The sequence below is a fragment of the Dermochelys coriacea genome, chromosome 2 (assembly GCF_009764565.3).
Source record: "Dermochelys coriacea isolate rDerCor1 chromosome 2, rDerCor1.pri.v4, whole genome shotgun sequence".
In the NCBI taxonomy this organism is placed as follows: Eukaryota; Metazoa; Chordata; order Testudines; family Dermochelyidae; genus Dermochelys; species Dermochelys coriacea.
Genome location: NC_050069.1, coordinates 267,568,564 through 267,584,323, shown reverse-complemented (window position 1 = coordinate 267,584,323; position 15,760 = coordinate 267,568,564). Strand labels below are relative to the sequence as shown.

The window sequence follows — 15,760 nt, the reverse complement described above, 5'->3', positions numbered from 1 at the left end:
TGGCGAAGCCGTATAGCCATTTCTATTCTTAGCTCCTGAGATATGACTGACTTGGCATTACCCCCCTCGTTGTCACTGGTGGGACTGTCACGTCTGTGGTGGTCTTGAATTCTGGACAGCCAAGCTGAGTTACGTTATGTTTAGTCTGGAGCTGTGAGAGTTCAGTCGACCTCGATCCAACCCTGTCCCATCATCTGTTCTCCCTTGTTCAATTTGGAGTGGAATCAGATTCTCAAGCTCGATGTTTCAGACATTCAGACTCATTCCATGTAGCCACCTGGATGTTGGGACCATTCAGACATTGAACAACAGTGGTCATATGAGGCAAAATGTCTTAAAATTTCACAAACCATCTACAATGCACCTTGAAGTGGAAGTGCTTAAACCAAGACTTTATCTCACCATCATTTGAAGTTCTTCTGGCAGACACATTATCTTTGATTTGCCTGTCCAAGGAATTCTCAGTTTTCATCTCTCCACCTGTGAAGAGATTTCTTCAGGGAATGATTCATGCCTGTCTTTCTGCACGACAACCACTAGCTTTTTCATAGACTTAAATGTACTTTCTCTTCTTAGAAGGCATGTCACTTATAATGGATCCAGTGTGCATAGTTTTTGGCACTGTGTTTTTAATTTTTGTTTTGTCATTTGCTTGAAAAATGAACTGGTGGTTAGAGGCACCAGGGGCCTTAGATCAGGAATTGCTGCCTTCTCATGAGTTGGTTTAGTGACCTCAGAAGACTAAAACAATAGGAGTTTCTGCAAGTTAGGTGCTGAGAACCTAAAACCAGAAGTGGGAATTTAATTGTTCTTATACAAAAGGTATATGGAGTGATTTTTATTTTATTTAATCACTCAAGATGCACATCATACAGTAAATAGTCTAATTTTTGCATGTATATGCATCATGGTACAGTTTAGCTAGGAACGCTTTTTAATATTTTTTTGGTTTCTTTAAAATTTAGATTTTTAAACTAGCAGCAACCTGTTTAAAAAAAAATGCACATTTCTGTAGTAGTATTTGGCTTTATTTTCTGTAGGCTTCAGAAATCTACATGATCATAGAATCATGGATGTTATAGATGGAAATGTAAAGCTATCCAGTCTCTCTCTCTGCCAGCGCAGGGTTGTTGTCCACAGTACATTTCTCTAGTGTCTTGTCCAGTCTAGTTTTAAGTTGCAAACAATGATTAGACACGTGCTGGCAGTTGTGACATTCCACCTCGGAGAATGATGTCAGGGTCTTCCTTCAGCTAATCTGTGTAATTCTGTGACATCCAATGGATGTTTTAAATACTGCTGTTTAATGAAAAAAGAACTTTTCAAATATTGCTGTTAGTAAGTTCAAATCTTCCTACGGTTGATTTGTCTGTTTATCAGTTTCTATTAACTTCTTCCATTAATATAGTTACAAATAAAATAATCACTGCAACATTTACAAAGAGGAAAATCTGACCCACGATGTTTAGTATGCAATCAAAGCCAGTTTAGAGAGAGATTAATTTAACCATATAAAAGTGTGATTTCTATACAAAAGCCCAAGTGAAAAGGTTAACTTAAAGGTTTCATAATTTGGGTTTGTTTACATGGAAACTCAAGATATGCATGGTCAGCTATAAGTGTCTGAGCTCTCTGAACTTATTGCAGTTGTGACCTGAATACTTTTAGTCCTTTTTTCCACACATATATTTTATTTGGTGTCAGTAGTAGTCAGCAAAAGTTCACTACCACCATTCAGCCCCTACAGCAAATGCATCTCTACTAACTTGTGTCAGTATGAATATGGCTCTGGTAAATACTAAAGAACTCCCCTCCGTTTGGAAGAAATTGCTATTGCCAAGTCAGAGGTTTAAAAAAAAACTAGTGCAAAGTGACAGTTTTAAATGTAACGGCTGTGGTTTTATGTTTGTAACCAGATTATGAAGACTCTGGAGCTCTTGCCTATACCCAATAAAAACATGTTGGAGGAGAGCAAAGTGCTTCCAATTATCCAGCGCTGGGCTCAGACCAAGACTGCTGTCCCACAGCTCAGTGAGGGGGATGGTTATTCCAGTGAGAACACATCACGGGCTCATACGCCACTCAACACACCAGATCCTTCTATCAAGCAGAGCACGGAAGGCGACACAGACACCCCGAAGAAACTTGTCTTTCGAAGGCTCAAAATTATAAGTGAAAACAGCATGGACAGTGCAATCTCTGATACCACCAGTGAGTTGGAGGGAAAGGAGGGCAAAGAAGACCTAGACCAGCTGGACAGTGTGCCTGCAGAGGTGGCAGAGGAGCAGCCGCAACAGGAAATCAAAGCTGCCATTGATGCTGCAGTGGACAGCAGCAAACCTCAGGCCACTGAGCTGGAGGCTGAGCCTGAAGCAGAGGCCAAAGAGAGCAATGGCACAAAGCTAGAAGAGCCCATTGCAATGGAAACACCATCTCAAGATGAAGAGGAGGGTGTGTCTGATGTAGAGAGTGAGAGGAGCCAAGAACAGACTGACAAAATAGTGGATATGAGTGACTTGGCTACCAAGCTTCTGGACTGCTGGAAAGACCTAAAGGTAAGAGGAACAGTAGCTCACTGAAGTGATGACAGTTGTATTATAAAGGGAAAACGTAATTGTTTGCAGTTGAACATAAATAAGACTAAGTTGTTGCCTTGTTTGCAAATTTTTTTTGCCAAACAAATAGTAACGCCTTCCCTAAGTGAGGGATTTCAGCCAAAAAATACACCTCCAGGTACTTTCTGTGAATTTCCTTTGTTTCAAATTATACCCTATGGGATTTATGCTAGTTTGCTAGATATCGGTGTGGTGTTCATTGATCAAAGATGAATCAGGCCAACTTGACCACTGAAAAGACAGCTTATTCATCCAGTTCAGCTTAGTTTATTTTTTAAAAAGCTGTTTATTGATGATTTGGTCTTTGCTTGGCTGGTGCTAACTTGCAGGCCTGTTTTCTAAACCAGCCAGAAAATAGCAGGGCAATAATATTGCAGTGAGCAATTCTGGCTCAGCAGCTTCAGCCTACGTCTGAATGTTATACCAAATGTCTGATCTAGATTTAAATTCATTTATCTCAAGGTCATCAGTGTGGCCTCTCCTATAAATGTTCGCTTTTCATCTGCAATTTTATGTAGCGTTAGGTTGTCTTCCAGCAACTTTCTGTTCTGTTGACTTTATTGCTAGTGTTGAGTTAACTTCCAAAGATTTGAAATTTTATGTTCAGATCAGCTAAACATAAAAGTCTGGATGCTAATCTGAAACTTTGAAGCCTGCCACTTGGCAGTGTGGGCTGTGATCCTCCATACACTCTTTCCAGTCCCTGTACCTTACCTGCAGTGTTGTCTTGGCAGGTGAGGGAGGTGGTGGCTGGCAGGCTGCTTCCTTCTTCCAGCATCAGGCTGACCTCTCCTCTCTGAGCATCTGAGTGGTCTTCTCTGGTAATTGTGGCACCTTAGAGACTAACAGACCTAAGCTGGTAAAAATAAGCTTAGGGAGTTTTCATGCAGGTCCCCACATCTGTACCCTCTTTTCTTTTTGCGAATACAGACTAACACAACTGCTACTCTGAAACTTCTCTGGTAATCAGAGTAGCAGCCGTACTATTCTCTGGTAATGAATCTCTTCTGTGAGCAGCCTACTCTGGCCCAGTGGGACCCAGTGAGTCCTAACAGTCTGCCACTTGAAAATTTAAAACACTCAATCTGTCCTAGAGTTCTCGATGGTACAGTGAAAACCCTCACCCCATCCCCATAAAATGAATGTTTCTTGCAGGAATGGAAGGGTGGGAGTTTAGTTTTAAATTTGAAAGTGGCATTTTACTGGGACCCTGCAGAGATATTACAGGCCACTGCACTGGAGTGAAAGAGTTGCTCCTGAAGAGGGGAGGTGCTGAACAGAGCATTGCAAGGCTTAAGTATACACTTGTGTCTCATACTCCCCAGCCATGATAACAAAAGGAAGTAATGGGAAGAGACTCTAGTTTGACCTCTCCCAGTGGCCTCCTTGTGGGAGAGATGGAAAATGCAGTCCTGAAATTTTCTTGTACTTCCAAAAGGGTTTATTCTTGGTTAGGTTAGTTAAGGACAGGTAGCCTTCATTTTAAGACAAGAGTTTGCCCATCCTTAATAAGTTCTCTTGTAGTGTACATTCCTATCAGACAACACACCATAAGGCCTTCGATGGTAGTATTTTGCCCCTTAAAATGACCAATTCTTGATGTTTCAGAAGAGTCTAGTAAAGAGAATTGATAACGTACCTCATTGGGCAGTACTATACATGAACAGGGATATTCCTTCCTCACCTTTGCTGGAGATCAGTTTAAGCATGAATTCATGAGACTCTATTTCCTATGACTTTGTTAGCTTCCATAGCCACCAGTGTTAACAGTCCTAAAATTATCCATTTTTGGTAGGAAAGAGAAATTCTTATCTTACCTGTGTACTATTCAAAATAATCTCTAATTTGTGTGCATTTACAGAGTTTTGACTATAATTATGTTGTAAACCTAATGGGAGAAAAGACATGACCTTTGTAAATTACAAATTATGCACTAAAATATAAGAAGTACTTGTGGCACCTTAGAGACTAACAAATTTATTTGAGTCTCTAAGGTGCCACAAGTACTCCTTTTCTTTTTGCGGATACAGACTAACATGGCTGCTACTCTGAAACCTGGCACTAAAATATGTTTATATATGCAAATAAGTTTGTGTGTATTTTCCCCCCTTTTTAACCGTGTGTATCTACAGTGTATTGGTTAACAGCTTTATTCTGCGGTTTGTTTAATCAGGGGTTGAAGATTTCTTCACTTAAAGGGACACTGTCAGGTTAAATAAATATAAACCAAAACACATTTTCCTTATGTAATTAACACCATGTATTAGTAAAACTGAAAAGTTTAAAAAATTATTCTTCACTTTATGCTGTTTTGTTCTTGAATTTTTCTCATCTTGGACAGTTGTGGACTATTCAGATTTATTTTTGTTTATACTCTTTCTAGCCACTTTCATTTTCAGGATCTCATGCTGTTTTGTTTGAGTTGCAAACACTGTAGGGGAATAATTGTTTCAAAAACCAATTTTATTGAAGTTTTTAAGGAAAATCTTGCGTTCTAATGGTGTTAAGTTTTATAAAACCTTATTTTTGGTCCAGATTTGACCTGACAGTGTCATTTTAACACCAAGTGCTGGATCCCGGCACACTTGCAGTTTCTGTTGAATTTGGAGTAGCCCAGACTTCAGCTACCTAAACCCACTGGCTCAAGCCCGTGGTCAGCTATGGAATCATTACCCATCAAATTTGCTATTTGAAATGTGGATTCACTTCCTCCCTATGGGGTCTGTCCTGTTGCAACTTATCTGATATAATTCTGAGGACACTAATAACCTTATGTAACATGGTTTAAAGTTCTGATCTTGGGTACATGGGTATATTTGCCCAACAGCTGGTTTTGTGGTACTTGAATTATAATGTACCATGTATCTGAAATCAGAATCAAGCCTTAAGTCTGTGAAAACCTTTTTATCCTGCCAAGTGTTCTTGGGGAACTGTGATGACCCTCTGGATGTATTCTGTCCTGTATTTTATCATGGCACTAAAAGAGTTAACTGCTTCTGTCCAACTTTCACCTGTTAGATATTGCATATTGTCTTTTGGGCTAACTGTCAGGCCAAGATACTACAGCTCTGAAACGGCTGATAAGTCTTAAAACTTTTAGGCTACAGGAAGTCCATTGGGGCACCTAGTAGAATATCATATTTTAGATTAAAGGGGGATGCATAGTTATCCTGTCTCCTGATCCTTTAGACTTTTTGTGGGAGCTGGGTGTGTCTTCCCATCACCAAAGCAGGAAGACAGCAAGGTGCATTTTCAGGTGCTTCCAAGCTCTTTAAAGCTGGTTTTTCATTGAGTTGTGGAACTTGAGTCATCTGCAATAATAGTGTCATAGGAGGGGTGGGTGGGAGGTTGTGAAAACTCGTAACTTAAGCTATGTCCTCCCCGATCTTGATGATGACCCCCTTGTAATTTCAACCATTTCCATCCAGCTTCTCAGGGCAGCAAGGAGCTTGTTAACATCACCAGCTGACCATGTGTCTCCTTTTCTCAACTCCATTTTCAACTCCGTGCTGAAGAAGGGAGAGAACATAGCGTGCATACTGTGAAGAAACAGGAAGATGGTTGGGAAGCTGGATGATGCATGAGAAATATAATAGGTGAAAAGAGGACAGAGGTGGTTAACTCATTGATGCCGACGTTATTTTGGTGCGTCCATTGCCGGCAATGGACGTCGCTCCGGGAAAATCCCTACTCCTGGCATGAAAGGATTAAGTGAGCTATCTTTTTATATACCTCTATACACAGGACAGCTGCCTGGGTTGCAAGGCCTTGTATGTTTTGATGCCTGAACCCATGAGAAATATTGGCTGATAATACATACCTCATTGCAACACACACATTCACAAAATCCAGTGAGGTAAATTTTCAGCATAGGCTTTTGCACACAGTTCCTGTTGGAAGAGGAAATGGTGCATGTATCTCCTGATGCTGAAAATGTACCGGAAGGGTCGGTGAACACACAGTAGGTAACAGGTGGTGGTTAAATGCAATACTTATATGCTCTTTAGCCTGTGCAAGAACCTGGACTGTGCTACTGTACAACAGGATTCAAAGGAAACAGGTAAGGCCCCTGTGGGACTGCTGAGTACCTAGTGACATTTATTATGAATACTGTATGGTGCATGATGGCTAATGATTCCAGTGCTTTTCACCTAGTGGTATCTGAGGGGGCTGGTGTTCTTGACCATTAACCCTAATTTGTGGGGTGTTTTCACACGCGTTTACACTTCGCAAAATCTCATGGTGTTAGGAGGATCACAATATTGTATAGGAAAGGGCTGAGCTTTCCTCAACAGGTTCTTTTGATCTTGGTCTTCTTCCTCAATCTTTATCTTATGAAATACTTTATATTTATTACTTTGTTTAGTTATGTCATTTTAACAGTGCTGATATTTTGAAGACAGTCTCACTGTTGAGGATTCTTAGCTGAGACTTCCCCTGCCTGGGTTTGAACTCATATTGTTTCTTTCATACTAATAATCTCAAAAGGCTTTACAGAGAGAATTTAGTTACTTTAACAGAATTGGCAATAGCAACTCAATTTGTGGTGTTGCAATAAAGTTAGCATCATATATGCACTTCTCTAGGGCTGGTGGCGCTAAGCTTCTGGCATCTTTCTTCACAATACTTTTGGGTGGCAGACGATCTCATAACCTTCTTGGTGAGAGGTCAAAAACATTAGGTTATAGCTATTAGGCTTCCTAGAGCATGCACTTAAATTATAGCGTATTCATTTTTTTTATAGTACTTTTCAGAGTACCTTTCTGAACTGGGTATCTCATGGGATTAGTAAAGGTTAAGTTAGCTTTGAACTCTGGCTCACAGTTGAAAATATTTCAGAGATCAGCAGTGATTAAGTAATTGTCCTAATTTGACCTAGGTGAGATGGATTTGGTCTCTGTTGCAGTCAGCTTCCCAGCATTGGCATAAAAGAGCCCCCATCCATTTAGAAAAAAATCACAAATAGCATGATTATTAGCAGCCTGAGCAGAGACTGGAAGGATTGATTGACCCGTGCAGGCTGAACCTATCCTCTCGCCCCTAGAAATGGTCTTTCCAAGTCATGACTGAGAAATATTAGTAGAGCAGCATTGAGAAACTTCACAAGTACAATTCCTCAGGCCATACCTATTCTATAGATAAGACTCCATCTCCCGGGATGGCTGTCTTGCACCTTATACAAATACCAACCTCAAATTAAGAAAAATATGAATTACATATAATACATATGAAAATATAATTCTGCTTAGTGGGTAATCTAACTCAACCGTCTTCGCATTTATTTAGCCTTCACTGCCCACACCTCCTTGCATAGTTTTTCTTCACCCCACTTGGTAGCTCTTGCAATAACAAGTGTCACTTCGTAGCTCATGGTGTCCACAGAATGACTAGAGGAGAAAAGGGAGAGCTTGTTCAAAGAAAAGGAGAGCAGCACATAATACAGACAAGCAGGGAAGAGGAAAGTGTAATGGGGGGAGAAGAGAGGGGAGTTATGACTGGGATGGAGAAAGTATTCACAATTAATAAGGGAAGATGGGAGGGAAGAGAACACAATAGCAACGAGCTTCGATTCAGTGGCTGTAAAAGAAGCCAATGTTTTCAGTGAAAGAGGCTTAGAGAATAAGCAAAACAAGGTAGAGAGGAAGAGGAGAAACAATAGGCAGAGGAGAGAGGGACAGAAATAGAAATGATAAATGTGATGCCATGCACTGCATCTAGGTTAGTGGAATTATACGTGCACATATTGTTTCCTGCATTTTATTGTGTTCCTCTGGACAGCATCTGCTAGCTCTGTTTTGGCACTGAAAAGCAGAAAGCAGTGACCAAATATTGTTGATAAAACTTAAGTTTCGCCTTATTCTTGAGCTTGTAATTAGGCATAGACAGATCTTTAAAAAGTCCATGCAACTGGTAATTTCCCCCCTTAATTTGCAAAACTTGCCAAGTGCTACAAGTTCCAGAGAAGTGTTTGTGTGATTTTGTAGCTGCACAAACTGCAGTGCAAATGGATTTGTAGGCATGAAAGTGGCTGTACCCAGTTTTATTGATGAGTTTCAAATACAGATTTTTCATAATCAAAAGATGGAAAAAGTTCAAAATAAAGAGTCAAATGAGCAGTTACTCTACTGCAATCTTCTAGCATGCTGAGATACCTGTGAAGATGCATGATTACCTTTTTACCGTTCTCCCCATATAGTAACATTTGTTCATCCATGTTCATTACGTCAGACCAGCCTTCATCCTTGTTTTGTTGAGTTCTACTCTTTCCCTGTTGTACTGTAACTTTCGTATGTTCATATTCGTTGTCTTAATTGTCCAATGTCCTTTCTTCATCTATGTTCTATCCTGCTAAATGAAAAAAAAAATTAAACTCTGTTAGCAAGACATTAAAAGGAAATTCCATTAAAATTGATGCTCCTTCCTTAGAGCTGCAGAATGATCTCAAATATGCTGCCTTACCTAGACCCAATAGGGTGATTTAGGGACAGACTTGGCAGTCTTAACTCTTGCTTTTCCTTTAGTTTAAATTAGATCTTTAAGGTTAATATTTTTTTGTATTTAATTTTCTAGGTATCCTGTTAAACAAAAATTGTTCCGAAAGAGAGTAGACAAGCGTTTGGACATTGTTATGGCACTTGTGTTGATTCAGTCGTTATGTATATGCAAGTTAGATTCCTCAGTTTCAAAAAATGAAATCAGCCTTTCACTGGTGTTCTATCTGGTTTGCATCTCATTTGATCACCACATGGTTTTCATAGAATAATTTTGATTCATCACTTTATATAACATGCGTCTGCTTGCCGGACCACTCAACTGTTGAATCCTTCAAAATCTGATGGACCTTGACATTTAGGCCTGGGAAGAAGCTCCTGGGGCATCTAGTTCAGGGGTGGCCAACCTGAGCCTGAGACGGAGCCAGAATTTACCAATGTACATTGCCAAAGAGCCACAATAATACGTCAACAGCCCCCCCCCATCAACCTCCCCCTGCTCTCAGCGCCTCCCGCCCACCAGCAGCCCTGCTGATCAGTGTCTCCCCCTCCCTCCCCATCAGCTGTTTTGTAGTGTGCAGGAGGCTGGGGGGGGGAGAAAGGGGTGGAGTGAGGGCACTGCAGGCTCAAGGGAGGGGGCAGGAAGGGGTGGAGTGGGGGCAGGGCTAGGAGTTGAGCAGTGAACACCCCCTGGCACATTGGAAAGTTGGCGCCTGTAGCTCGCCCCGGAGTTGGTGCCTATACAAGGAGCCGCATATTAACTTATGAAGAGCCGCATGTGGCTCCGGAGCCACAGGTTGGCCACCCCGATCTAGTTTATTGCAATGTGCTGGGTCAGGACTGTCTTCTATGTTAAACTTTTAAGTTGTTAAATGAGGATGTAGGGTTTGCCAAATCAGATTAGATCATTGATCCATCAGGTCTGCAATCCCGCCTATAACAGGGGCCAATATCTCTTGCTTCAGAGGAAGATGTGCCACCAAGCTAATTGTGCTATGCTGTGTATGGGGAGGGCAAACATCTTCCTGACCGCTGCAGCATGACCTCCTTCAGGCCCTGAACCATAAGGCTAGATTACCTTTATTTTGGTCTGCAAAGCTGAAAATATTTTTAATGGTCATAAAATATCCATTTGTTTTAAAGTACAGCCATAGACCTTGGATACATGATGACCTGCAGCAGTAAATTGCATAAACTGAAAATATACTGCATGAAGTCATATTCCCTTAATTTGTTGTAAATGTATTGGTGCTGTTTTTGTTAGGTGAGCCCTTGTTCTTGTCATAGTCTTTATAGCTCTAGAAGACCTCTAGTAACCAAGTTTCTGTAACTAGAGCCCTGCACAGATAGAAAAATTTGGATCCACATCAGATCTGCAAAGATTGTAAACAATACAACCGCAGATACAGATATGCACAAATATAAAGTGGATATCCACAGATTTGCAGGGCTCTATCAGTAAACTGCCTTGGCAAATTCCATTATCTAATTGGCCTAATGGTTTGTGGGGTTTGGGGAATCCAGTTCCTAGAGTCTAACCTATCCCTTCCCTTTTACTTTCAGGCTGTTTCTATTTTAGGCACACTAAATGGCTCATTTTGAGGACTATTCTACCCAATTTTTTGTGTGTCCTGAGAGCTGTGTGTGTTAAGTGTCAACGGGACCATTGTATTACAAATCTTATTATTTTAAATTCCCTTGGAAATTGATAGGATTTAGTGTAACATAGAGTATAGACTAACCCTTCCCCATACATGACACAAGTAAACTGGCTTCTTCTGGGCAACAAGATGATGGTGGGGTGGGGATGCTGAAATCGTTGGCAGTGCACACAGCTGCATTATAGCCACTTCACAGCTGCTACTCCAGTTGTTGGCACTGTATCTACATAAATAATGTCCTTAAGCCTACCCCTCCCTCCAATATGAAGAGGCATAGATAAGTAAGCCTGGTATTTCGTCTCCCCAGTATCCTTGGTAATGGAGATAAAGGGCATGGGCATCATCTAGCCTCTCTGCAGTGTCTTTATCCTTCACAGCTGCTCCCTTTATACTCTGGTGGCCACCAGACCTACATATTCTCTCACATATTCTCTTCCTACTTCTGTTACACTTAAATAAGTTCTTCTCTGCAAACTTGTGATTTCTTTGTGTAGTGTGTGAGCCATTTCAGATCTTGTTCTTTAAAGGCCTATACTCTAAGAATGTAGGTATATGTTTATCATTTAGCTAGTAATAGAGGTATACAAGAAAGAATCTGTGTAAGGGTCTTCTCTCACTGTGACAGTCTGAGGCCCTGTTCTTAGGCTAAGGCCTTTGGCTAAGCAGCAGAGGCAGCCATAAGCTGGGAAGCGACCGGTCACCTCCTCACATTCCAAACTAGTCAATATGGGGCTGTTAGGAAGGTGATCCGATCTATTACCTCCAGAGAAAGGGAAGAGCCTAGAAGATGTAAAAGGAAATTTAGGTTAATAGTTTTCTGTGTGGTAAGAACTCGCTTATCAATAGACACAGCTGGGAAACCCTTATGTCTTTATAGATGTAGTTGTGAAATCCTCACTTCTGTATTGTTTTGTCATTATAGTTCCCACTTTGTTATTGTTTATTGGCATGGTCTCTGTCTGGTTCTGTGATCGTTTCTGTCTGCTGTATAATTAATTTTGCTGGGTGTAAACTAATTAAGGTGATGGGATATAATTGGTTAGTTAATCATGTTACAATATGTTAGGATGGGTTAGGTAAATTTCAGTAGAACGATTGGTTAAGGTATAGCTAAGAATATTACTATATAAATTAGGGGCAAACAGGAAGTAAGTTGGGATTCGAAAATAAGGAAAAAGGAATTTGGATTTAAGCTTGCTGAAAGTTCACCCCAATAAACATCGAATTGTTTGCACCTTCGGACTTCGGGTATTGTTGCTCTCTGTTCATGCGAGAAGGACCAGGGTAGTGGGAGAGCGAAGGAATAAGCTCCCTAACATTCTTTTCGACATTTTGTTAACTTTTCAAATTACATATCTTGCCATGGTGCAAAAATTGAGCTAGGACAGACTTAGCATTTTAATAATTTTTTTTAACACAGGAAGTTCCCTCTGATTTTTTTTCCTGAGCGGTGCATGAGTATATTTTCTATAAACGCAATCATAAACCCAGCACAGGCTTTTTGGTCCACAAATACATGATAGCAATGCATGAATAAGAGCATATGAAAAAATATTTAGACTTTTCTTCTCATTGTACTAGGTGAGCATCACAAACATCATTAAATTTATCCATCTGTATAAGGAAGGCAAGTAATATTAGCCCCAATCTACACGTAAGCAACTCAAAGGGCCCATCTTTACTGCATTGTTAGCTGGAGATATAACTTGAGTTTTGCCCCTACGTGACTCCCATCCACTCTCACAAATCTCTAGATCAAGTGAAGTTGAGCTCTAAATTTGAGCTAGCTAATCCATCGGGATGCAGGCAGAAGCTTGAGTGCAGTTAACACTGGAGCTAATAATGCAGTTGGGATGCAGCAGCTGGAGTTAGACCTCCTCAGCAGCTAATCCAATCACTCTGCTAATATAATCAGTATGTACTGCTGATTAGATCACTCTGTGTAGCTTGTGTTATTTCACTGTGTGCTTGCACTCCCAGGGCAGGTCTCCACTTAAAAAGCTGCAATAGTGCCACTGCACCAGTGCAGCTGCAGTGCATAAGAGAAGATGTTCCTACACTGACTGGAGAGCTTCTCCTGTCGGCGTAGCTAATCTGCCTCTGCGAGAGGCGGTAGCTATGCTGACTGCCGACATAGCACTATCTACATCACGGATTAGGTCAGTATAACTAGGTTGCTCAGAGGTGTGGATTTTTCACACCCCAGAGTGACATAGTTATACCAACATAAGCCTGTAGCGTAGATCTGGCCTCACGCAAGCATCTAGCTCAAGTGGAGAAAGTTGGGTGTGCTAACTTGAGCCGTCTACACTGGGGACTAGGTTGATTTAACTGCAGTGCTCTGGAATGTGGATTTGTCACATCCGTAAGCTATGTAGTTATACCAACCTAATTTCCTAGTGTAGACAAGGCCTAAGACTTAAAATATATCCAGAGTCCCACAACTAGCCTACCTTGAATCTTAATATCTTGCAAAATGAAATCTTATTCTAATTCAAGCAAAAATACTTAAAACAAAACATTTGTTTTTTCGCCATTCACAATTCAAATGGGAACATTTTATATAGGATTCATACGTCAAAAATTGTATCAAAGCCAATAAATCAGTATGTAAAACTCAGCAAAAAATATTTGAAATTACTGTTTCAAGCACTGGTTTCAGAGTAGCAGCCGTGTTAGTCTGTATTCGCAAAAAGAAAAGGAGTACTTGTGGCACCTTAGAGACTAACAAATTTATTAGAGCATAAGCTTTCGTGAGCTAAAGCTCACGAAAGCTTATGCTCTAATAAATTTGTTAGTCTCTAAGGTGCCACAAGTACTCCTTTTCTTGTTTCAAGTACAGTTATAAATTCTGTTTAAAAGCAAAAATAAAGATTATTTTTCCCCTCTACAAAAGAGGCTAACACTAAAACCAAACCAAACAACTAAAACTATCTGAAACACACTCTGCGTTTTTGGACCTGTAACAGTACTTGCTTAGTTATCCGGTAGTTACTCTTTGCACTACTGTACTGCAAGATTTCACTTTAAGCAGAGTGAGTTGTTTTTCTTTAGGATTTCTTAAACATTGATTTAACTAATTGAAAGGAAATTTGTGCACATGGCCGAGTAGGACAAAAAGTATTTTCTCCCCATCAATAAAATTGCAAAATGTTGTTTTTAGTGGCTTTTGGGTTTTCTAAGTCTAGTGCTGGAGGTAAACACCTTGCCAAAAGTGATGTCATTTCGTGACACTGGGAAGCCCAGTGGAAAAGGCTGTAAATCAATTTCCAACCAGCTTTAAATAATAAAAACTTTGATATCTACTATTTTAAAATAAATATTTTGTTGAAGTATTCATTAGTTTTACTTCTGACCCTAACCCATTAAAGTAGGTTGGAAGCTAGGTTAATCTGTTCATTCAGACACTCGGTGACGGCATCTCAAATGACATCACTTTTGAGCAAGATGACTGCACCCAGCTCTAAACAGGGAAATGAATAATGAAATGTTTAAACCTTTAGAAGAATATGAACTTATTTTTATTCATGGTGACAAGCACTTATTCTCTGAACTCTTAGATTGCCGAGCTGAGTATTGCAGCCTCCTTTTAAATTAAGTTTTGTATTGAACTTTCTAAATCAGTTTAATTTTTTAAATTGAGATTTTGAATGCAGAGGTTAAGCAGAGATTAACTTTTTTAATGTTTAAGTGCAGCTGAGTTATAGAAATATACAAAAGAAACTGCCAGCACTCAATCACAGTGGCAGAAAAGCCTCTTCATATTTTTTTGTGTAGACATCACATTATTAGCCATCAGTTTAGTCTTCCCTGCCTTTGGAATCAAAAGGTTTTCGTTAATACTGTGTTGAAAATAGTGCAGCATTTTGTCTGGGACATGATTACTGAAACACTGACAGTACACTCAGTGTCGGTACAACACCCACTGGAAAGACCTGTTCAGAGGAGCTGACAGGTTCAGGGTAAGGACCATTGTGCTGTGCAAAGTTCTGTTGACTTTAATGAGGATCCAGCTGGGTTTTTGTGTAGATTCATTAGCAGAATCTAGCCCTAAGTAAACAAAAATCAAATATAAAGCAATATGGGGTCGCAGCAGATTATGCTAACCTAGTCTCTTTTGAATGATGTGGTGGTGACCACCATTTACTGACATGACTTAGCATTTGTGGATCTGAAAGAGGACATGTTTTATGGAGGCATTTTTAATAGAGGGGTACAGTTGCTTAAGAATACTCTGAATTGGCCTACATTTATAACCCTCACACTTTATGGCAGCATCTCCCATAACAGTCTGCCTCTGTTACTTTCCAATAGGTCAGTTTTCTTTCCCAATATGTAATGCTATTGTATCTTTTCACCTGACTTTCAGTATTACACAGCCAGAAAATGGCTAGCTCATCACATATTCCACTTCCACAGAGTATTAAATTAGTTTCTATTCTTGTTAATTAACTTTAATCGGTCTGGGAAAGGCATGGATTGGAGAAGCTCTCCCTTAGCTATTCCAGTTAGTCCTGTAAGTAGCAGCAGGGTCTTGGTCTGAGTTGAAACTAAAATAACAGGAGAAAATTATAAAGAAAACATCACTGATCCAGAATGTAGCACCACAAAGTGACTCATCATATGCAAGTTGTTACACATATTATAGGATCATTATCATGAAATGCATATTCTGTTACAAGTAATGAGTGCAATAAGAACAAATATATTTAAATTTAAATAGTATACAGTTTAAAACATTGGTGTTTATGAAAGGTGTTTCACAATCCATAATTCTATACCATTGGTTAACATTTCATTTAAATAATTATTACTAAACATATCCAGAGGCACTTGAGAAGAACATGTAGGTCACTAATCACAATTGCAATCTAAAGCTCTAACCCTGCCAACACTTACTCATGTGCTTAACTTTAATCACATAAGTAGTCCCATTAACCTTAATTACTCATGTGAGTAAAACTAAATGTGTGTACATGTTTACAAGCTGAGA

General features: G+C 39.9%; 1 protein-coding gene across 7 annotated transcripts in view; it reads left to right on the top strand.

Annotated features, from left to right (window-relative positions):
* SETD2 (SET domain containing 2, histone lysine methyltransferase) overlaps positions 1-15,760 on the top strand; it is a 143,531-nt gene that overhangs the window by 56,003 nt on the left and 71,768 nt on the right. For 5 of the 7 annotated variants that reach the window (XM_038390574.2, XM_038390571.2, XM_038390575.2 and 2 more), the window contains exon 12: positions 1,917-2,555. In XM_038390574.2, coding sequence (XP_038246502.1) covers positions 1,917-2,555 — 639 coding nt within the window. Of the gene's footprint in view, positions 1-1,916; positions 2,556-6,043; positions 6,327-15,760 lie in introns of all 7 variants that reach the window. The other 2 variants (XR_005291173.2, XR_006279530.1) reach the window with 2 other exon arrangements.